At 39.5% G+C, this 23,605-nt stretch overlaps 2 protein-coding genes across 3 annotated transcripts; one reads left to right on the top strand and one right to left on the bottom strand.

Moving 5' to 3' along the window:
- Positions 1-3,680: 3,680 nt before the first annotated feature.
- On the top strand, positions 3,681-17,475 carry LOC129732646 (aminopeptidase N-like). The gene is made up of 9 exons (XM_055693701.1): positions 3,681-4,452; positions 4,507-5,186; positions 14,887-14,961; positions 15,023-15,103; positions 15,165-15,473; positions 15,536-15,716; positions 15,775-16,366; positions 16,425-16,702; positions 16,754-17,475. Exons 1-9 carry the CDS (start codon positions 4,210-4,212, stop codon positions 17,444-17,446), a joined length of 3,132 nt encoding a protein of 1,043 aa, XP_055549676.1. The 5' UTR covers positions 3,681-4,209; the 3' UTR covers positions 17,447-17,475.
- On the bottom strand, positions 17,179-18,056 carry LOC129732654 (protein NATD1-like). Of its 2 annotated transcripts, XR_008729310.1 has the most exons (3): positions 17,663-18,056; positions 17,461-17,596; positions 17,179-17,391 (listed from the first exon to the last, which is right to left on the bottom strand). XR_008729310.1 is itself a non-coding variant. In XM_055693714.1 (2 exons), exons 1-2 carry the CDS (start codon positions 17,903-17,905, stop codon positions 17,483-17,485), a joined length of 357 nt encoding a protein of 118 aa, XP_055549689.1. In that variant the 5' UTR covers positions 17,906-18,056; the 3' UTR covers positions 17,418-17,482. The 2 variants fall into 2 exon arrangements, 1 of the variants encoding a protein (XP_055549689.1); XM_055693714.1 differs by lacking the exon at positions 17,179-17,391 and having other exon boundaries at positions 17,418-17,596.
- Positions 18,057-23,605: the final 5,549 nt, after the last annotated feature.

Below are 23,605 nucleotides of genomic sequence, written 5' to 3'. Positions count from 1 at the left end.
TCTCTCTCTCTCTCTCTCTCCCTTCCTCCTCTCTCTCTCTCGCTCTCTCTCTCTCTCTCTTCCTTCCTCCCCTCTCTCTTTCTCTTTTTCTCTCTCTCTCTTTTTCTCTCTCTCTCTTTTTCTCTCTCTCTCTCTTTCTCTCCCTTTCTCTTTCTCTCTCTTTCTCTTTTTCATATTCTTTCTCTCTCTCCCTCTGTCTTCCTCTTTTTCTCTCTCTTCTCTCTCTCTCTCTCTCTCTCTTTTTCTCTCCCTATCTCTCTCGCCGAACAGGGTGGAACTGGAAGCAGGGCAGAACGAGAAGGTGGATACTGTGCTGGAGGTGGAAATGGAGCCCCGGGTTAGCTAGAGATAAGAAAGTGGGAGGCAGAGAGATGGAAATAAAAATTATAAACTTATAGTGACTCTGACAAGCATTCCCCTTAGGCAAGCCGATCCTGAGACAGTTAACCAGGGACTCCCTATAGCGCTTGCTATCGATACTTGCCACCTGTTTCGGGATCCTTTTGACTACTTGTAACATTTTTATGTTTTTCACTCAGTCTACTGCGATAGAAAATTGCTTGACCTACAGAAGACGCCTAAATGTGCTGTGTGCACTGTCCGCCATTACTGCTTTAAATAGTCATGTAAGGGGCGCTACACACCCACAAAGCTTCTTTTGATTCGGAGGGGGTGCTGCCAGCATGTAAGATTGGCACGAAATTCTTCAAATTTCCTCCAAATTTATTCTTTAATCATAGATTTTCAAACCTTTGACGCTTGAATGTAAACAGCAACAAGTTATCATTTCATTCCAAAGTTTAATTTTTTTTTTTTCATTTCAAAGTTTAATTGGCAATTTTTTTTTGTTTTCATCTATTCTGAGCTTAATTTAAGATCACTTTCTGGCCACAAGAATGTGTGTGTGTGCAGCAGGGGAAAACAAAAGAAATTAACGAACTGAAAAGATGATACAGACTTGGAAAAATATACCGCATCCAGATGGGACTTGAACCCGTTATCTCGCAATCGGATTCTTTTTATGTTACCTGAACTTCAGGAGTGTTTTTAGCTGTTATGTATATGAGTTCAATTTAGGTTCTTTGTTAACCATGAAAGGCATTATGAAAGCGGATTTCAGCTGTTCTGAGATCAATTTTTTGTTATGCGATTGAAAAATTTCTAATCAAAAAATGTTTGATTTATTTGATTTTGGAAGTTTTCGTCTATTTTTTCTGGAGTTTTTAGGCACTTTTTCACTATTCCAACGGCAATGTGTTTTCTTTGTTTTGCGGGCATTCAGAAATGGTAATTTTGGGCCAGTTGCTCAACTTTTTATTCATAATAGTTTAGAAATCATTTTTAGGTAGTTCAAGAGCAATTAATGTATCCTACTTAAAGAGCATAATTTAAGATCGCTTTCGGTAAAACTTCTCGTATATGCACCTAGCATTCGTCAATCGTTTTACACCAGAAGCTTAACGTCTATCTGGAGAACCTCTTAAATGCCTAAAAGTGTTTTTCCTTACATGCATACCTGTGGGTAAAAAAATGAGTCGATGGTCACAAAAACAGTTTTTCACAAACAAAACAGGCTATAAAATTTGGCGATTTTTTTACATCCGTTTGCGGGTCATGGCTTACTTGGGTCACATTGTAAAATTTATCTCAGCTTGTAACAGCTACTCTTTTGTACAATGCTGTCGTTGGCTAGGATTTTGACGTAAGCGTCAAAAGCACAAAATCACTACAGAAGCGATTTAATCTAAATCGTTCGCAAATTAACAGAAGCGCTTTATTACGCAATCTGATAAAATCCGAGTATATATGTTGAAAAATGTACCCCATTGCTTTAATACGATTATTTATGTAAATGCATTGAGTTCTAATGCCAACGGCACTTTTCTTGCAAAATAGTAAAACCATTTCAACGTTTTGCACGAAAAGTGCCGTTGGTACGCTTGAAAAGTCTAGTTTGCGATGCGTACTGGTCGGTAGTCAGCAGCAAGGATATATACAAAATTATGCACTCCACAAGCATGATACACTATCGTATCCGTACCTCAACGTCACTTCTATGCAAAGTGGCGCTAACGTCACTTCTTATTTTTGATATTTCTCAGTTATTTATCAAAATTTTTGGAAACGGCAACAAGCATCTTGAAGGTGGTTACCTATACTATAGTAATACGTAAAAAAATTGAAAATTTAGCGCATACGTCAAAACGCTAGCCCACGGCAGAATGTAAAACCGTTCATTTCTTCGTATACAAAATAATGCGACTGCAAATTGTTGTGAAAACGGACTGCATACTATTAAATTTTATTCTATTTTTCAACACATTGATTATTTTACACCGCTGGTTTCAAATTTTTGCATCTAAGAATTGTCAAACCTTTTAAACCAGTTTATAGGCAAGTTCAGAAGCTATAAGTCTAACTGTAAAACCTCTCTCCCTGCATGCATTCATAGTCGTTTGGTGGCAAAATTTTCCAGATAAACCTATAACCACAGAGAACAGACGTTCATCTTCTTTTCAAAAGATGTGTAAAAACTTGCAACCGTCATTTACCACTAAGTGGTAATGCTCCCGCTATGTGGCGCTTTTGTCACTTACAAACCAAGCACTAATATCGATAAAATATCGATACAGTAATATTTATGCAGTGCAACTAGGGCACCATAAGACAGATATCGTTAGTGTATTAACGTATTTTGATTCAAATTTTTACACACGATTTTCAAATTTCTTCATATGAACATGAATGTCTGTTCTTTGTGCTATAACGTTCTTCAATTGTATCCGAAAATCTTATCACAAGATTACCGTCTTTACGGGGAAACTATCAAAATTGTTATCTTTTTGCTTGCTAAGGGTAAAACAAGTAAAATTATACTGAAAGAAATAAAAAAGCTTGTCGGACACTCGGATTTCTTTCTTTAATCAAATTGAACAGACTCTGTTTATAAACTTTTTTACGAAATTTTTTCTTTTTTACCGTAAAATTTTCTTTCGAATAACTAAACAAAAGCATAGTGGATTCATTTACTGACTTCTATTCTACTGTACACAATTAATGAGCAATGAAGTATTGAAGCAGGTGATGGAGCGAAGCGAAAAAATTGTTAGAATATTGATGGCCTTGTTTATATTCTAAATTGTATTCTATTCCAACCAAAACCTGTACGATAATAACAACAAAAATACAATAAAAACACGATACGACCACTGATCTTGTGTTTTTATTACAACTAATCGACTGTTGCTTAGCAACTCTATCGTACACCCAGCAAAAGCTTACTACGACAGCGGAAACGTTTATATAAATAGCAGAAAAATAGGCACGGCTTTACTATTGTTAAGTATCAGTTAACATAATCTGTGCAAAAAGAAAAAAATAAATGCATAACTTAGATCATGTTGTTGAATTTTGTAAATTTTCAGTTTTCGCTGAGTGTTCATCAAAGCAGTTTTTGTTATTGTTTTACATCTCGAAGATCATTAAGTTGATCATATTCCTGAAAAAAATTTAATCAAAAACAACCAAACAATTCCGATGTTCAATTGTGATTAATGCCACCCGCCCAAGCACAGAAATCGTACGTCGCTCTCGGTCGCAGACCGTAGCAAGAATGGAACGAATTGAATAGTTTATACATCGTCAACTGATTCTTGGCTAGTTGTGCGCCACTAGATTGTCATTGTGTCTCTCTGCTGCCGTGCTGCGCTGTGCCGGGTTATATTTGCACAAAGATAAGCCAGGTAACATCACAATCTAGTTTTGAATACGGTACGTGGGCTTGGTAGGTAGCGAGCTGTTGCGTTGCGTATACGTACGTATAGTTGTGGAGAATCGATACGGTCCAGGAACACACGAGAGATGCACAGATGATGCTGACTTGTATACAGATTAGAGGAACCGTTTGCTTGACTGGTTTATAATGGACTAATCTTGCGAATTTTACGGGTGTGATAGTGACACCAAGCTTGTCGAATACCACCATTCTACCATTCAAAAACACACAAAAGAGGAATTGAACACATAACTATGTAGGCACACATTCCGGAAACTTCGCGATAGTTGCGTTTAGTGTCTGGCGGAACTCAGTCCAGATCTTACCTGGCCGTTTGCGCGGGAAGATCGTTTCGCGAACGTTTTTTTTCTTGTGCGTACTTGTATGCAAGTTTTTGTGGAAGAAGCTTCGGTTAAAGTTATAGACTACAGAAGATGAAGATGATCCCAGCAGACCATGAGCGGAAAATGATTTACCGCTATGGCGGTCATCCAGCATACAACAGTGGAAGATCGGAATTTTCCTTAGCATCACCGGAGGATAACAACATTGAGTACTCCAGAAAAGGTGGATGTTTTGTGTCCATCTGCAGGGGAATCAGTATTGCTGTGCTGATTTTTGTGTTTATCTTCTTTTTGTCGTTTACCATATTTTTCAGCACAAAGTACGCGTATGAGGTAAGTGAATCTTTGGACAGAGATTTTTGGTACATGAAATTTTGCATTTTTCAGCATAAACCAAACATAACACTGGAAGATTTCCTCAACCATCGCGCCTATCTAATCGATAAGCGATCCCGCATACCGAAGCACGTCATTCCAAAGCACTACCGATTATTTATTCAACCCACTTTTAACGAAACTAGCAAACCTTTCACCTACCAAGGAATCGTTTGGATAACTGTAACGTCCAAAAAACACAACAACAAGCGGATAGAGTTAAACGTGAAAAATCTCAAGATAAGCTTCGAAGATGTAACAGTGCTAAAAAGTATCCGCCTGACGAATCTTGACTTCGACGAGGATCTCGATTGGGCCTTGAGTGAGGAAGACATACTACCTCGGTTGAGAACGAAACGAGACGCTCATGCTGATGGGGAACTCAACGCAGATAACAGTGGGGAAGTGTTCGATAGTGAAGTGAACCAAACTGAAGAAATCCTAGAACCGAAAGTGAAAAATTCATCGATGGTTGAAACATATTTTCATCCGGTGTTTCCGGCGGATGATTTCGTGACGATAAAAATTTTGGACTTGGAATTCGACGAATCGAACGAAAAGATGATTATCTATCTGGGAACGGAGATGAAAAAGGACATTTATTATATAGTGAAGGTGAATTTTACGGGTGTCATGACGAATGATAAAGGTCTATATTCGACGCATTATAAGGATGGAGAAGGAAGCCACAGGTATGTAGCTGTACGCACGAAACGGGGTTTTAGATAAGCAAATATTTTGGTTGAGAACAACAAAACAACTAAGCAATTTGAGTGACTCTTTGTTATTTGTTCACTATTGGTTTATCGTTATTACATCTCGTACTACTAATCAATCATTAACATAACTTTACAAACAATAAAACACTATCATTTAAGTTAACAAACACGTGTTTATGACTTCATATAATGTTGATTTCGGTTTTGCTTTATACTACACAGAAAAAGTGTAATTCTGGTGTAGCTCGAGAGCTAAACACGAATAACTTCGGTGTAATAGTGCTATAGCGTTGTGGCATTACCGTACAAACAAATGCAACATATGTTCGGATATTAACAGCGTGGCTTTGATTTTGAATGGAGATAATGTTGTGCCATTTTCTGGAATCAGGTAGTGGACCAACGCCAGATGCGGCCAAAACATCGCGTCTGTTCCCTTATATGGTATTTCTTGATGAACGACGCAACATTTCGCAGGCATTTCGAACTATGAATTTTTCCGTTCACGGCCAGTCCGGACCGGACGAAGAGCGACTTTGACTTCCCCTTCTCGCTGATTGTCCTTCTAAAGAAACCTCGGAGCTCACTTTCTTCGAGGTAATAACTTCCAGGGTGAGATAGGGCTCGTCATCCATTACCACCGACCGCCACGTCGCGGTGGGGTACCGTTCTTCGATTGCGCACACTTCTGAACGGAGTAGGTTCACTGTTTTCGCCATCACGGTTATAGTTCGAGAGCTGTCAATTTTTTTTCCTGCTTACTCATGGGTTACTATGATTGATTTTCCTTTTTTCAATGGAAACGTTACATTGCTTATTCTGTGGAGCAGTAAAGCCTGTAGTACACTCTTTGTCTAATGGTCAAACATTTGACCTCCCGACATAATGGTGAAATTTATTTGACATCATGGTTGTCGTTTGCCCGTGTTTGCCCCATGTTAAAATTGGAGAGTGACAAACAATATTTGACCGAATTTTTATCTGTCAAAAAGTGTAAAATTTTTGACGCTTGGTCAAAGAGTGTACTACAGGCTTAATTGTTACAGTTCAACCGGAATTTAAAATACAACACTTAGGGCATCTTCAGCGGTGGTCCAAATCGAAGTTTTGATCTATTTTTTTTGGAACAAACTCAAATTCACTGCTGCACCGGTGGTGTAACTTTTGTTTTAAACCAGATATAAAATGAAAAAATCGCCGCCTACTGCTGCAATAAGGCACGTTGTGGCAAATGTGGGGAGAGTCATGCGGATGATTCCTGCAGTAAAAATGCTGAAAAATGCATTCACTGTGGGGAGAGTCAGCATGAGCTCTCGACATGTGCGGTGTACATGCAGCGCAGGGATAAAATAAAGAGGTCTCTCAAAGAGCGTTCGAAGCGTTCTTACGCTGAGATGCTGAAGAAGACCGTTACCACTTCTCCCATTACATCAAACCCTTATGATCTGTTGTCCTCTGATGAACCCGATTCTGACGATTCACCAGCGGGAACATCTTACGCCAATCCTGGGGAGTCTAGAAAGAGGAAAAATATTTCCTCTCCTAAACTTCCCAGAAAAGGGATCCTAAGATTTCTCAAAGTGAAATGAAAGTTACAAGCAAACCAAACAGTGCTGCGGAAAAACCGAAGCAAACTCCTTCTGGGCTTGCAAATTTAAAGTCCCAGAAGGAGTTCCCAGCACTGCCAGGAACATCTAAAACCCCAGTTGTTCCTTTTGCACATCCAGTTGATGAAACAAACTCTGGATTAGTGAAATTTTCTGACATTGTGGACTGGATTTTTGAAACTTTCAATGTACCCGATCCAATTAAAATTTTTCTTACAGCATTTCTCCCAACAGTTAGATCATTTTTGAAGCAGTTGACTGCCCAATGGCCCCTCCTTGCAGCGATTGTATCCTTCGATGCCTAATTCAACTGCGTATATGAAGGATTCTATCTCTGTCTTACAGTGTAATTGTAGAAGTATTTTACCAAAAATTGATTCGTTTAAAGTTTTGATAAATAAAAACAAATGCGATGCATTTTCCCTTTGTGAAACTTGGCTTACTTCAAATATTGATCTCAACTTCCATGATTTTAATATTATTCGCCTTGATCGAGACACCCCATATGGAAGAGTACTTTTAGGGATTAAAAAGTGCTATTCTTTCTATCGTATTAACTTCCCCTCGATTCCAGGCATCGAAGTTGTCGCATGTCAAATGACAATACAAGGTAAAGAGCTTTGTATTGCCTCAATATATATTCCTCCCAGAGCACAGGTTGGGCAACGGCTGCTCTTTGATTTAATAGAACTTCTTCCCTCGCCATGTTTGATTTTGGGAGACTTCAACTCTCATGGCGTGGCTTGGGGTTCCCCTTACAATGATAACCGCTCCTCTTTAATCTATAACCTTTGCGATGACTTCGACATGACTATTTTAAACAACGGTGAAATGACACGTATCCCGAAACCTCCAGCGCGCCCAAGCGCTTTGGATCTATCCTTATGTTCGACGTCGCTACAGTTGGATTGCACATGGAAGGTAATCCTCGATCCTCACGGTAGCGACCATCTGCCTATTCTTATTTCAATTACAAACGGGTCAACTCGCATGCGACCAATTGACATTCCGTATGACCTCACACGGAATATCGATTGGAAGTTATACGAGGAAATGATTTCAAAAGCGGTCGAGTCGATTCAACATCATCCACCACTTGAAGAATACAACCTCCTCGCGGGCTTGATTCTCGACGCCGCGTTGCAAGCCCAAACGAAGAAATATCCCGGCATAACGATTAAAGAACGGCCTCCCACTCCGTGGTGGGACCAAGAGTGCTCCGATGTCTACACGCAAAGATCCGACGCGTTTTTGGCCTACCAGAAGGGAGGTATACCTGGCGACTATTTACGGTATTCGGAGCTTAATACCAAGCTTAAAAGTTTGGCTAAAGCAAAGAAACGCGGATATTGGCGTCGGTTCGTGAACGAGACGTCGAGGGAGACATCGATGAGCACTCTTTGGAACACAGCCCGAAGAATGCGGAATCGCGAAACGGTCAACGAAAGCGAGGAGTCTTCAAGTAGGTGGATATTTGATTTTGCCAGGAAAGTATGTCCGGACTCTGTTCCTGCGCAAAACTTTGTTCGCGATACGTCTCCGGGCCACGACGCGATAGAATCACCTTTTACGATGGCAGAATTTTCAGTTGCCCTCCTGTCCTGTAACAATAACGCGCCTGGGTTAGATAGAATCAAATTCAACTTGTTGAAGAATCTACCCGGCAATGCCAAGAGGCGCTTGTTGAACTTGTTCAATAAGTTCCTGGAGCAAAACATTGTACCGCAGGATTGGAGGCAAGTGAAGGTGATCGCCATCCAAAAACCAGGGAAACCAGCTTCTGATCACAACTCTTATAGGCCGATTGCAATGCTATCCTGTATCCGGAAATTGATGGAAAAAATGATACTCCGTCGTTTAGACCATTGGGTCGAATCACATAGCCTACTATCGGATACTCAATTTGGCTTCCGCCGTGCCAAAGGGACGAATGATTGTCTTGCGCTGCCTTCAACAGATATTCAGCTGGCGTATGCTCGCAAAGAACAAATGGCGTCTGCGTTCTTGGACATTAAGGGGGCTTTTGATTCCGTTTCTATTGACATTCTTTCGGGTAAACTTCACCGACAAGGATTTTCTCCAATTTTGAACAATTTTTTGCACAATTTGTTGTCCGAAAAGCACATGCGTTTTACGCACGGCGATTTGGCAACTTTTCGCATTAGCTACATGGGTCTTCCCCAGGGCTCATGTTTAAGCCCCCTTCTTTACAACTTTTATGTAAATGACATCGACGAATGTCTGGCAAATTCATGCACGATAAGACAACTTGCAGACGACAGTGTAATCTCTGTTACAGGAGCCAAAGCTGCCGATTTGCAAGGACCATTGCAAGATACCTTGGACAATTTGTCTGCTTGGGCTTTACAGCTAGGTATCGAATTCTCTCCGGAGAAGACTGAGATAGTAGTTTTTTCTAGGAAGCATGAACCTGCTCAGCTTCAAACATAATTAATGGGTAAAACGATTTCTCAGGTTTTGGTACACAAATATCTTGGTATCTGGTTCGACTCTAAAGGCACCTGGGGTTGTCACGTGAGGTATCTGATGAAAAAATGTCAACAAAGAGTTAATTTTCTTCGTACAATAACTGGACAATGGTGTGGAGCCCATCCAGGAGACCTTATAAGGCTTTACCAAACAACGATATTGTCTGTTATTGAATACGGGTGTTTCTGCTTCCGCTCCGCAGCAAACACACATCTGATCAAACTGGAGCGAATACAATATCGTTGTTTGCGTATCGCCTTGGGTTGCATGCAGTCGACCCATACGATGAGTTTGGAGGTCTTAGCTGGAGTACTACCATTAAAAAAACCGCTTTTGGAGCCTGTCTTCTCGTATTCTTATCAAATGTGAGGTCTTGAACCGTCCCGTGATTGAAAATTTTGAAAGGTTAATCGAAATTAATTCTCAAACCCGTTTTATGACATTGTATTTCCATCACATGTCCCAAAATAAATCGTGTCGACTTATCAAATACTTCTGATTCTACTGTGTTTTTCGATGCATCCATGTAGAAGAAACTCGTGGAATCCCGGATCATTTACGCGTGCAGCAGATCCCCAAATTTTTTTCCAATAAATATCGAAACATCAACTGCAACAATATGTTCTACACTGACGGATCACTTCTTGATGGGTCCACTGGCTTCGGTATTTTCAATAACAATTTAACCGTCTCCCATAAGCTCGATAATCCTGCTTCTGTTTACGTCGCAGAATTGGCTGCAATTAAGTACGCCCTAGGGATTATCGAAAAAATGCCCACGGACCATTATTTCATCTTTACGGACAGTCTCAGTTCCATTGAGGCTCTCCGATCGATGAAAGATGTTAAGCACTCTCCGTATTTCCTGGGGAAAATACGGGAACATCTGAGTGCTTTATCCGAAAAATCGTTTCAGATTACCTTAGCGTGGGTCCCTTCTCACTGCTCGATACCGGGCAATGAGAAAGCGGACTCTTTGGCTAAGGTGGGCGCAACAAACGGTGATATTTATGAAAGACCAATTGCTTTTAATGAATTTTTCGCACTTGTACGTCAGAATACGATCATCAGTTGGCAAAATGCTTGGACCAGAGGGGAATCGGGAAGGTGGTTACATTTCATAATCCCCAAAGTATCGACGAACCCGTGGTTGCGTGATGTCCCGGCTTATGTCCAATCACTATAGATTTGACGCGCATCTCCGTCGTGTTGGGCTCGGGGAAAGTGGTATCTGTGCCTGTGGTGAGGGTTATCACGACATAGAGCATGTGGTTTGGTCATGCCCTGTACACCGTGACGCCAGGTCTAAATTAATAGCTTCCCTGCAGGCCGAAAGTAGGCAGCCGGCTGTTCCTGTTCGTGATGTCTTGGCGAGCCGTGACCTATCCTACATGTCCCTTATATACGTTTTCCTGAAATCCATCCACGCCCCAGTTTAATCCTATTCCCTTCCGCCTACATCCAACCAAACGACAAGAACACGTTAAGACCCCGGATCCGGAAACAGCAACTAGACCCGCACGATACTCTCAGGTCCCGAGGGAGACAACCCAATATGCCAGTCCGTAATATCTTGGCCCAGCAGCGGAACATATTCAATATGCTGCTTACCTATGGCGATGATAAACCATCAAACAACAAATCAGTGCTTTTAATGCAAAACATTCTAGCTTTAAGTTAGATTTAGTTTCAGCTCGCAGTCGGCAGCGAGGATAAAAAAATTGCTTTTAGTTATTAAGATACTTTAGAAAGTAAGCTACCAGATATAATTGGCGCCGTTAAACATTAAATTGTATTTGTGCCGTGTCGAATAAATTACAGATGAAGAAAAAAAAAACTCCCGGTCCATTCGAGTGGCTACATCCATTTTGAGACAAATCATTTTATCGGCAATTTCATTTACAATGATGACCCGCATTTGGTCTGCCACTTTGGAAAGTACTTCGCGTATTGAATCCGGGTCCAAATGTTTCGTCAATTTCAGCCCATCCTCGATAGACCTTGCAATGCTTTGAAACGCAGGATATCTGAACATGTTTAGCGGAAGACTATTTACGGTAACAAGTTGAGTCATGGCTGACATGAACGTTTTTTTGTCTATTCGGACTTCATTCTTCGGGATTTTTTTCGAAGAACCAGCACCAACTTGCTCCTCTTCATCATCTAAAAGCTCTCGTTTTCGTGTAAAGTCTTTGTGAAGTGTTTTGTAATGACGATGGTAACTAAATCTTCTCAAGTCAGTTATCTTTTTGTTACACAGCAAACATATCGCCTCTTCGGTTGCGATATTTACATTGAAAAGTTCAGTGTTACTGATTGCGCGCGACATGTTGCGAGCGAAGAACTCTGAAAATATCGACTTTCCCTGACAGCGCAAAATATTACTTTGAGCCTAATACACGAGAAAGTCTCACGAGCTACGAGTATTTACCAGGGGCTAAAAGTGGCTGTCAGATTTTAGAAATATAGACCCTTTCCCGTGCCCTGCACAGAATGAAACCATCACCAATCGATTTGTTGACCAATTTTACATAAGAAAAGCTATATTTAAGGTTGCCAGTCTGGCGGCGATTATTTAGGGAAAAACCCTAAATCCACATTTCCACTAAATAATGGTAAATGGTCTATTTTGCCCCATTTTACCCTACTTTTGCCTATTTTCAGAAATATAGACCCTTTCCCGTGCTCTGCACAGAATGAAAAAATTACCAATCGATTTATTGACCAATTTAACATAAAAAAATGCTATATTTCAGGTTGCCAGCCCAGCGGCTTCTAATTAGTGGGAATTTCGGTTCAATTCCAGTGTGCAATGGTTCCTTGACGTTTCTTTTCACGCGCAATCACGCGTAGGGGAGACTGGTAACCATGGTTACATTTTCAAATTTCCGAGTTTGTTTATTTATGTTTCGGGTTCTTTTGCTAATTCTGTTGCGATATTTTTATCGATTATACCGTTATTGTAACGCTTATCGTGTGATGTTGTGAAAGATGAAGTGCATTATTCCGTTCTGTGATAGTAACATGCATTTTGCATGGAGTAAAGGTGGAGTTTCAACACACAGGTGAATAGTACAGCTTGTATCACATGCAAGCCTTACTAATAGATTGACATTTAAGATTTCAAACTGATCACAAAAGAAATCGTTGTTGGTGTCGAATTCTCTCCATTTCCGGAGTGTGAAAACTGCCTGCAGCTGGAAGCAAAACAAGCGCAAGGATTCGTTCTCGCCACTTCTGCGAACAAGATTTTTATTTAGTGAACGGCAAGCGTAAGTTATTGCCGAGTGCAGTTCCGAGTTTTATGATTGTAGGCATCACCGAGTTGGGTGTGCTCGACGACGAAGACATCACTGGTTCGAATACCGGTAATAATTTTTTTATTGCCGTATCCAAATCTTAATTTAAAGTTAATTTAATTTAATAATATTCTAGAATTTCCAACATCACAATAGAGGGTCAATCTCCCCCAATTAATGTAAACAAACGACGCCATATTGTGTTACGGTAAATTCACTTGTCTTCAGGCCCCTGGTATGCACAGCACGGGCGTCTCGCTCACCTCGGTCAGTTCCAGGGCTATGCTATAAACGTCAAATCCGATATAAAAGTCGCGTTACCAAATTTTATAGCGGTACCACTGACACCGCAAGACACGACAAAATTTACCAGTAATGACATTCATTATTGTGATAATTTTGGTAACACCCTTTACACGGTAATATATCTTATTGTTAGAACTGCACTGTGGTCGAGGAAAATCATGGTTTTCAAGTTGTTTACTGAACAAATGACGCCATATTGCATTAGGATTTGGATACGGGATACTCATTAAACGTCAGCAGGGGCAGTTCGTAGTGCGACAAAACATCGCCTTGCGCGTCGCAATGCGAACCGACGTGTCTCGTCTCGTAGCACGTACATGGAAATTCTACGAGCGAGAGAAAGCTTTCTCTCGTCGCTTGAAAAAAAAACGCGCGCACAGGAAGTTTGCTATCCAGGATACCTGCACGTGCCGGCTCGAGTAGAGTCCTTAAATTCTGAGTACCGAGTTTCCAATAATCGTTGTCTTTTTTAATTCGCCTAGATCCATGCCGATTATTCCGTTCCGTATTCATATCTGGATTGATCGTAGTATTTTATATTCGGTATTCTGCCTACAAGGGCTGCGATACCTAGTCTCGCGACGGGGCTGCCGTCTTAGATATAGTTGGCGAGGTCCCGCGTTCCGCGATTCAGCCACCCGCTTCGAATTAAACGCTGTTGTACGCCGCTTCTAACATGGAAATACAGCCGCGTACGATCCCCCTTCCCAGTCAGCATACGACTCGCACCTTGTGAAGGTTGAGATAGGAGTTGCTGGACAGAGGTGGATGATCACAATAGGGTCTCAAGTGACACGTGCTCAGCCATTAACCAACCAAACGCCGGAAATTACTCAACCTCAAAATTTTTGAACACACTTTTAGATCAGAAACCGACCGAAAAATAATCTTTTTGCCAAAAACAGCCAAAAATTATACACGGTTAAACTCAAAATGTTAGAATAGAATGCTCAAAACTTCAGTTCAGAAAAGGCAAACTTAAAACTCACACAAAAGCTTAGTTTTGTATTTTGAGAAGCTTCAAAACTGAGGATAAAAGATGAAAATGCTTTCTGAAAAGAAGCCTTAAACTACTGCAGCGGTTCTCAACCTGGGGTAAGCGTACCCCTGGGGGTACTCGAAAGCCTTCAGTGGGTACGCGAAAGAAAAATCAGTAATGGTGGATGAAGCATTTTTTTATAATACTTCTCTTGTTGTTCAGTCTTGCTCTGTCTGTAGCTGTAGCTGACTGTAGCAATCAAACAAACGACAATAGTTGAATTTTAAACATGAACTAGACTACCATAACATGATCTACCACTACTCTCTGCCACTCTGCGAGAATATTCCAAGCCAGGGGGCACAATCGATACGAAAAATATCGTCAAGGGGTACGCGGACAAAAAAGGTTGAGAACCGCTGAACTACTGGAAAAACCCATTTAAAAAGATTTATTAAAGGCAGAAAATAGTTTCAAATTTTGGTAAAAATTAACGCTTGCTCACGGACCAACGAAAATAGTTAAGTCAGAAATGGCGGAAAATTAGTTCAAACTCATCAAGGAATTGCTGGAAAACGTATTTAGAGTCCATGAAACCAGAAACAAAATGAGGTTAAAATGAATACAAGTTTAGTTTGAAGTTGCTGGAAATATTTTACTGTTACATCCGAATTACATTCAGGATAATTGAAAAGACTAACAAACTATTTCTAGGAGCTTTATTAAAAATGAACTTGTTAGATTGGAAGGTAATTCAGGAATGAAATAGATTTTTCACATCTGCCCACTTGTCACCGCAGACGCGGTTACTTTGATGCTACCATTGGTTTGCTAGTGGTAACATTTACAAAAACAGATTAGAAACCGTGGCCCAAAATCCAAATTCAAAGATTTCGAATTTTGAAGAGAAGTAAGCTAGCTGAAAACCTTTCTCAAGTAGGAATGCGTGAGTCATAAATTCCGAAGCATTGAGTTCGATTCACTCGTTACAGGTTTATGGCGGTCACGATATTGGAACCAAACAACGCTAGGAAGTTGTACCCTTGCATGGATGATCATAATTTTCGGTACGAATAATTGGAACATCACTCTGGTTGATTGAAGATCTCAAGAAACTCTTCTTTTCAGTTCACCATTCGAAATAAATATCGCTAGGAAAATAAACATGAAAACCGCTTCGAGCATGAATTTAGAAATGTCCGAACCAATGTAAGTATTTTGAATTGGCATAATCTTTTAACTCTTATGCTTCTTGTTTTGAATGTTTTAGGGACGATCGAGAGTACGTAGTAGATACGTACAACACAACCGGCATGGTTCGAGCCTCGGAAATAGGGTTCATCATTACCGACATGTCCCCCGAGCGATACGAATTGACGCAAAAGGTGCATCTGCTTGCCTACACGCGAAATTCGTACGACAATTACATGAAGGAAATCATTTCCATATTCGCTCGTGTTATTAACTTCTACGAAAACTACCTGAAAATGAATTTTCCTTACCAAAGAATAACCTATGTTACGATTCCGAACACCGACCGGAATGTGCGCGAGATAAAGGAAGGAATGATTCTGTCCAGGTATTTTTCGTTGTTCCTTTACTCAGAAGATGAAAACTTAAAAATTGTTTCGATTTCGACAGCGAAAAACGTTTGATCAATGATCTGTCCTACTTCCCAAGCCCAAAGGGGACGCTGCTTCGAGTGGTTTGCAATGAGTTGATCAAACTTTGGATTCACAATTTGGCGGATTATAAAAATAAAGAGGTCTATTGGTTGCACGAGTCAATTCCGTTGTATTTGGAAGCGCTCGCGCTTCGGAACGTAAGTTGGGGTATCGGTTTAAGAGTCGAATTCTGTACTCATTTCATTGCTTTTATAGTTAACCAGCAATCCCTACAGCGTGGATGACTTCCTACTGGAGGGAAAACTACGCGCAATGCAGGAGGAAATCAATACCCGAACTTCTCCGCTGAACGTGATCACCAACCACTGGGAGGAGGACGCCCAGTTCGAGCTGGTTCGGTTCAAGGGACTCAGCCTGCTGCGGATGATGAACTACACCCTGGGGGAGGAAACGTTTAACGCCTTTATACGCAAGTATTTCATCCAACGGATGAACAATGAGTCCATCGATATCGTGGAGATTTTGAACAACAACAATCGGCACACGGATGGGACGTTTAATAATTTTCTGCTCAGTTGGACTACGTTTGAAAAGTATCCTATCATAAATATTAGACGGAACAACTTCAGCGAAAGTTTTGAGCTGTACCAGAAAATGATTCCGTTCGAGGAGGAAATCAGCGAGCAACTGTGGACAATTCCGGTGACGTTCATCAACGATACGAATAAGCAGCTGTTCGCGGAAAAAGTCCGTTGGTTGACTGATACTAATGAGTTGCTGAAGATTGAAACCAGTTGCGAGCTGAAGACGAATAAAACGTGGGTTATTGTGAATCCTAGTGGAATAGGTATTACTGTTGAGACTATTCTGGATGAAATTCAGAGTCATCTTATTTCTTATTGTAGGATACTATAGAGTCAACTACGAGTTAAGCCACTGGATGAAGCTGGCGTATGTTTTGGACGAGAATTTCGAATCACTTCCGTATAGCACTCTGACGATGATCGTTGATGATGCTCTCAATTTAGCGAGACTTGGTTTATTGGATTATTCAACAGCTTTCAACGTTATATCCTTTCTTAAGAAAAATGACGAATTGTATCAGCCGTGGAAAAATGCCTTGGAAAATCTAGGCTTCATTTATGATGCGTTGGTAGATCATCCAAATTACGTTTACGTTGAGGTAAGACAAACCCTAAAAAAATCCGTCTTTAAAATAATTCTACTTTTACAGGAATTTTTGGAATACTTGATAGTACAAAAGTATGAGAATTCCTCATCTAACACCAATCCCAAAATAACATCTTTACTAACGGAATGGGCTTGCCGTATGGGGGTCGCCTCTTGCATAGAAAATCAAAAGCGTCTATTTAAAGACGTTTTCCTAACTGAAACGCTATCCCCCTTCAAACTAGCGGAAAATGATCTTTTCCTTTCGGCTTGTACCGTCATCCGTTACAGTGGAATCAACGAGTGGAATCTCCTCAAAAGAAAATTCCTAGCATCCGAAGATCTCAACCTGCAGAAAATCCTAGTGAGGGCCCTTGGCTGCACGCGTGAGATAAGCCTAATCAAAAAGTATCTGGATTTGTTCCGGAACCCCCACTTCAACATGTACAATTATCACATTCTTCACTCTATAAGCCGCAACAAAATAGCTCTCAAGTATACGCTGGATTACCTGTACAACCAGTGGATTGAGGTGAAAAAGTACCTCTCGCTGCAGGACATTTCCATACTGCTGAGGAAAATTTCCACCGAAAACGAGTTCACCATGTACGAGCAGATCTTTTTCCGCTATTCTTACACGTTCCAAACGATGGACAAGGAAATATTGAAACGCGTACGAGACACGATCATGAAGCTGCTCCGCTGGAAGCGAGAGATTGGTCCGAAAATTTACTACCAAAATTTTATTGATAATTGAGAATAAATGCAAACCTGTTGAATGAAAAACTAAGATTTAAGAAACTACATCATTTTTCAGACGTTCTTTGTTCTCACTGTAGTATTTGTTGGCAAATTCGCAGATTATTTTCACTTTCAAATTTTTCTCTTGTGCATATTGTAAGGCGGTCTGCAATTAAACCCACATGTGTTATAGTTAACAGAACTGTACGGTAGAGCGAGCGCGCGCACTTACCTCCGCAAGTTGTTTACCGACTCCTTTGCCCCGAAACACGGCTGGTACTTCCGTGTGATTGAGAATAATCATCCTGTTAGGTTTATCGCAACTGTAGCTGAGAAAAGCTTTGTCGTTATGTAATTCAACAATGAACTCGGATTTTTGATGATCATGTTCCACGGTAACGGCTTTCGAACAGATTGATTTTCTAACCAGTTTTAGCAGCCCTCCTGAGTGTGCTGCTTTCCGCGATAAATACATTACTCTAGAATACGAAAGGGGAAATTAAATTATTAGTAGCGAATAGAAATACCTTCGATTTAACTAGAGGAAATATAATAATAATAAATATTTTTATTTCGTTCGACGAATCTTGGCATTAGAATTTCACATTCAGATGTAAATAAACGAAATAAACCTTCAACACCAGCTCTCGGTTTGTATCAGGGTTGCCATTTATCTGGTGACGTTTTCGGTTCAAAAGGGGACAAAAATTGATTGAAGTATATTTTTAAAAATCTCAAAATAATTTAGACATAAACATAACGGACATCATTGAATTGTGGTTTCACTTCACTTCGGAATATTTCAGCATGGCTAATTTATCGTGAAACGGGACATAATATAAGCTTGGGAGGACCGATGGCTTCCTCCTGCACACTAGAGATGGTCGGGTACGGGTATTTTTACCCGAAACCCGTACCCGACCCGTACCCGACGGGTTCGGGTCGGGTTTCGGGTAGCGTAAGAAAATATTTTACGGGTTCGGGTCGGGTACGGGTAATTTAAAAACCAAGGCTTTGGGTTCGGGTCGGGTACGGGTTTGAAAAATTCTCAATTGGTCGGGTACGGGTCGGGTACGGGTAATTTGCTTTTCGTGCATTATGAGAAATTAATTTTTAACATTTCAAACCTAGGTGTTTTCTTAGTGTCGATAATCGGAAAGATCGAACAAGAAAATGCCCATTCTCACTCAACGAGAGATCGGCCAATACCTATTCTGACAGTTGTTGGCAGTGTTCGCACCAAGGGAATGGCATCATGCTATCTCTTTCTAATGTGAAAGTCAATAGTTCTTCCTGCAACCATTTTGAGTTAAATGGAATTTTTGCCAGGCTTTTTTTCATATTTGTGAGGAAAACCGCGGAGCATTGCACAGTAAGGCAACTAAATACAAGGGCTGATTAAGTAAAAAAAGTGTGGATAAATGCGACAAAAAAATGGTAATTACTTAATTTTGGTGTGCTGAACACCAATCTCCATTCCATTTTTTATTTGGGGCCGTCCATAAAGCAGGTGACCTAATTATTAATGATTTTGGCACTTTTCCCCTTAGCCACAGGGCGTTCTCCTTACAGAAACAAATTACGTAGCTTTTGCACAACACCTCAAATCAACCAAATTTTGCGAAAAAAAAAATTTTTTTTAAATTAAAACAAAATAGGTAATACATACAAACTAACTACGGATCAACATTTTCTTTGACACCAAAAAAATCCAAGCTATCATTGAAGCTGTTTCAAAGTAATGAATTTTTTTTAAACACATGTCAAAAAACGTCAGTATGCCAAACTTCGAAAAGTTATAAAAAAAACAGATCTCATGATATTGCAGCCACATTTTGGATTAAGGCACTTCAATATTATAGCAAAAAAGGAAAAATATTATGAAACAGCTGACGTAAAATAAAATCAGGCGGATGGCCACCGATTCTCTACTGTGTTTGGTACGAAGCAAATATGTATATGAGATTTGACAGCGATAGCATAGTCTTTGTTTGCACTGTGACCAGGGATGTACAGAAATATCTGTGTTATACCGATTTTTAGATTGAATCGGTGACACCGAATCTGTACTAAAAAATTACAGGTTTTTGGTAAATGCAAATGAATTATTAACTTTTTCTCAAGTTATAAACAATAATAACTTTGACTTTATTATAATATTAAGATTTCAGGTTGCTGCGATGTTCACATAAAACTCGTCGCTTTTTTAACTTTACCAGACATGCACTTTTCATAGTGGATCTCTTCCTTATAGTGGACCATCCGCCTGGAACTCTGGGTTCATTAACATGCGTTCACATTCACACTCGGTTTTTGTCTAACTCCGGCCATCATCTCGAGAAACCACATATGACAATTAGTGCATATAACGTGCGAGGTACCCAGGTATTTTGAAAAAAAAAAATCCAGGACGGGTCGGGTACGGGTCGGGTTCAAGCAATTTCGGCGTTGTTTTCTTTCGGGTACGGGTTGGGTACGGGTAGTTGGAATAGATATTTTTCGGGTTCGGGTCGGGTACGGGTATTTTAAACAAACCAGACTACGGGTTCGGGTCGGGTACGGGTTTGAAAATTTTCGATTAGTCGGGTACGGGTCGGGTACGGGTAACAAATTTCCCATACCCGACCATCTCTACTGCACACTACCGCATTTCGGGTATGGCTAATAGAATATTAGTAATTTTTCAACTAACCTACAATTATTTATTATGGAGGTGCTAAACCAGCATCAGAGCACCTTATTTAATCAGTTTGCACATTTGGTTTCACCGTGAAACCTTTAAAACACTTCAATCTTGCATTCTGTAAATTGGAAATGAAACTGGCAAATGTTGCGTCAGTTTAAAAACGTCAATAACAACATAACCACATGATGGATAACAATAACCAATATGTTGTTGGATAGATAAAATGTAGAACAATTTTGTACCATGCTAGTCATCACTCTAATTTCATTGCTAAGCGTAAAATTGATAAAAAGTTTCAATGACAAATTTACGCGAATAATGGACCAATTACATGCGAGCATTCCTAGCACAGACGGCGTGAATGGACACCATCCCTGTGATAGTTTCTGTATCAATATCGAAATAAAAATTGACAGACTCTCCCCGTCCCAATAGGTCAATTTATTTTTGCTTCCATGAGCTTAGACTAATATGATGCCTCGAAGGGGAAAGTTTTCCGAGAAGTTTGAAATAATCCTCATTCTCAATTTCTAAACCTGCCTGCAGAACCTAATAAAAACTTATGTCTTGAAAGAAAATAAGCCAGTAAAGCAACAGTGGAGTAAAAAGCCGAAGATCTCTCGTCGTCTATGATTACAGCGATACTCTTCTATTCGTAAATTTCAGCGGTACACTCCTATTCGTACTGCAGCGGTACTATTCGTATTGCAGTGGTACACTTTTGTTCGTACATTTCTATTCGTGTGCAAACGAAGAAAATCTGCATTGCTGCTGCTGATGGTGATTGAAAGTTTATCTCATTAATATTATTACCATACATTACTCAACAAGAATTGTAAGTTTTCGCAACGGATATTTATTTAATTTTATCTTCGATATTCACTAAATAATCGTGACCGGATAGTATCGAAAGAGTAAATTCCCAAATGTACACATTCATAGAAGAGTAAGAGCCTGCGAATGCTTGTGAATTTTTGGTTTATTTACTAAGATTCATTCAGAATCTCTTTCTACATTTCAAAATTGTTAAATGATATATTATTATTCTAAGCTTTACCATAATAAATGTATATTAGCTGTCTTCGTAATACAGCAAATGTAGTTGTAGGCAAATAAAAAAAGTTACGGAAAACAAAATAAGCCCGAGGGGCAGCACAGCTTTCATCTGAGTTACTCTTAGGCTTGGGAGTAACTCTACACACTTATTTGCATCTTAGTTGTTCAGTAATTTTTATTACGATCACGATCAGTAAACTTGAAATTTTCCTGATCATTCTGTAATTTCCTGAAAAATTACAGATGTCGGTAATTTTTTTTGCCGAAATACTGTTCAATAAAATTAACTTGACGAGTTGCTGACATTGCTGACCCCTTCAATAAACTAAAATATATTTTGCATTTTTTCATAGTCCGGTAAAAATTTAACGATCTATCAGCACTTATCCAGATGTTGCTGAAAAACCTCTAATTGTTTTACTGAACTTTTGTTTTCTTTTTTTACCATACTGTTCGGTAATTTGTCTGCATCTGTCAAAACAGAATCGCACATCAGAAGTCCACCATTTTGAGATTTCCAGAAAAGTTTCGTGGCTGTGTTATTTGAACTGTTTCACGAGCCATTTGGGCAAAAAAAATCAAGAAACGGTATCGCGTTTTCAAATTTACCATCACAGCTGATTAATTCACTCGAAGCCTTTAAGGGGTGATATACCTTTTTGGTCGAGAAAAACGAGGGAAGTTTGATTCAAACTTTTTAAGTGCATAACACCATTTTCATTGCATCAAAGGGGTATTTTTCTGAAAGTACAGTTTATCAACAACAAAAAAATGCGTTTGATTTTGAGATATACCAATTATGACTGGAGTAATGGCCGTTTCCCCGAAACGCTATTCTCAGCGGGTCAACCGAAATAAAAAAACTAATATTATTTCATTGGTTTAGAAGTGTGCCGGGTCCTTGAACGATCGCTTTTATGAGTATTTTGTTTTCAGTGCAAATGGGAACGTTTTTCCCAAAAAATGCACGTTTTGAGCGCTAGAAATTGCATTAAAAATATTTTTGCGGCAAAATGTAACTGTATGTTCCAAAAAGCGATCGTTCAAGGACCGGTGAATTTAATAACGAAAATTGAAAAAAAAAAGATGAAGGAAATCGGTTCAGTAGTTTTCCCGCAATCAGGATCACGGCAAAGTCATTTTTCGGAAAACACTATTCCGAGATAATCGCATGTAAAGTTTCAAGTTTACCTTATGCGGCCGTGGCGATGAGCGCTGCAAATCGCTCTAACTTTCGTCCTATTGCTCAGATCTTTATGAAAATTTGTGAAAATGTTCTCAAGATGTTGTATTTGAAGATAATATAATAATTTTTTTTTCGGTTTTTCGAAAACTAAAAAGGTATATAACCCCTTAATAAAAAGTCTTCATTCGCCATGATATAAACCGTATCTAACTTCAATCGAATGATCATGAAACATCAGTATAATGATCTAAACAATCCGAAATACCTGTATAAAATCAATCATTGGTTACAATAGCAACTATAGGAACAGTTACATTCATATTTATCTATATTATTAAAACCGGAAAAAGCTTAAGTTGCATTTTGCTGAACGCTTGTAAATTTGTGACGAATCGTCAGCTTTGTAAATGCCAACTCAGGCAGCAACTTTTGATGGCTGCTTTGTAAATTTTTGCTGAGCTATCTTCTTTATTTGACGTTTCAGTAACAATACCGAACACTTGTCAAGCAAATGAATTACCGAACAGATTACTGATGGCTGATGGCTCTGCTGTTGAAAACTCAGTAAAAAGTTTGATGAGTTCGGTAAAAGAAACTAAGTGTGTAATCAATATTACTCCGAAATATCCAGATGATTCACATCTTCGATTACCTTGAGAACAAGAAAAATATATGAGCGGTGAGACCGAATAACATTCATATTTATATTCGCGGTGGGGAAAAGGTTTAAGGATGGATATTCAGAGACACGGGAGTTACTCAGATTAATGTTTATTTTTCACGTTTTCTCAGAAAAACTCAAATTTACTCACTTTTATCTGAATTACTCTTATGCTTGGGAGTTACTCTAATTTACTCAATATTACTCCGAAATTCTCAGATGATTCACATCTTTGATTACCTTGAGAGTAAGAAATACATATGAACGGTTGTACCGAGCAACATTCATGTGTATATTTGCGGTGGAAAAAAGGTATGAAGATGGTTATTCAAGGCCACAAGAGTTACTCAGATTTGCTCTTTATTTTTCAGGTTTTCTCTCTTCTGGGAGAAACAAAACTTCTAGTTAGCTCGAGTTAACTGTAAAAATCATAAAGAATAATATAAAAAAGGACTCCCATGGCTGGAATACAACTTTTAAAACACCTAATAGTCAAATACATCTTTGGTTTTGATCTACATTCTGATATATTTATGTTTAGCTTGAAATATTAAAAGGTCAGAAAAGGACAATCAGAATGATATAA

This window comes from Wyeomyia smithii, chromosome 1 (genome assembly GCF_029784165.1).
Source record: "Wyeomyia smithii strain HCP4-BCI-WySm-NY-G18 chromosome 1, ASM2978416v1, whole genome shotgun sequence".
Classification (NCBI taxonomy): domain Eukaryota; kingdom Metazoa; phylum Arthropoda; class Insecta; order Diptera; family Culicidae; genus Wyeomyia; species Wyeomyia smithii.
The sequence above is the reverse complement of the archived record's forward strand: the minus strand, read 5'-3'. Positions and strand labels throughout refer to the sequence as shown.

Coding starts and splice junctions, on each gene's coding strand:
- LOC129732646 (XM_055693701.1), top strand. CDS start 4,210: ATGAAGATGATCCCAGCAGACCATGAGCGGAAAATGATTTACCGCTAT. Junction 14,962..15,022: donor ATGGATGATCATAATTTTCG/GTACGAATAATT, acceptor TCTTCTTTTCAG/TTCACCATTCGAAATAAATA. Junction 15,474..15,535: donor GAAGGAATGATTCTGTCCAG/GTATTTTTCGTT, acceptor CGATTTCGACAG/CGAAAAACGTTTGATCAATG.
- LOC129732654 (XM_055693714.1), bottom strand. CDS start 17,905: ATGTATTTATCGCGGAAAGCAGCACACTCAGGAGGGCTGCTAAAACTG. Junction 17,597..17,662: donor TCGGTAAACAACTTGCGGAG/GTAAGTGCGCGC, acceptor GTTTAATTGCAG/ACCGCCTTACAATATGCACA.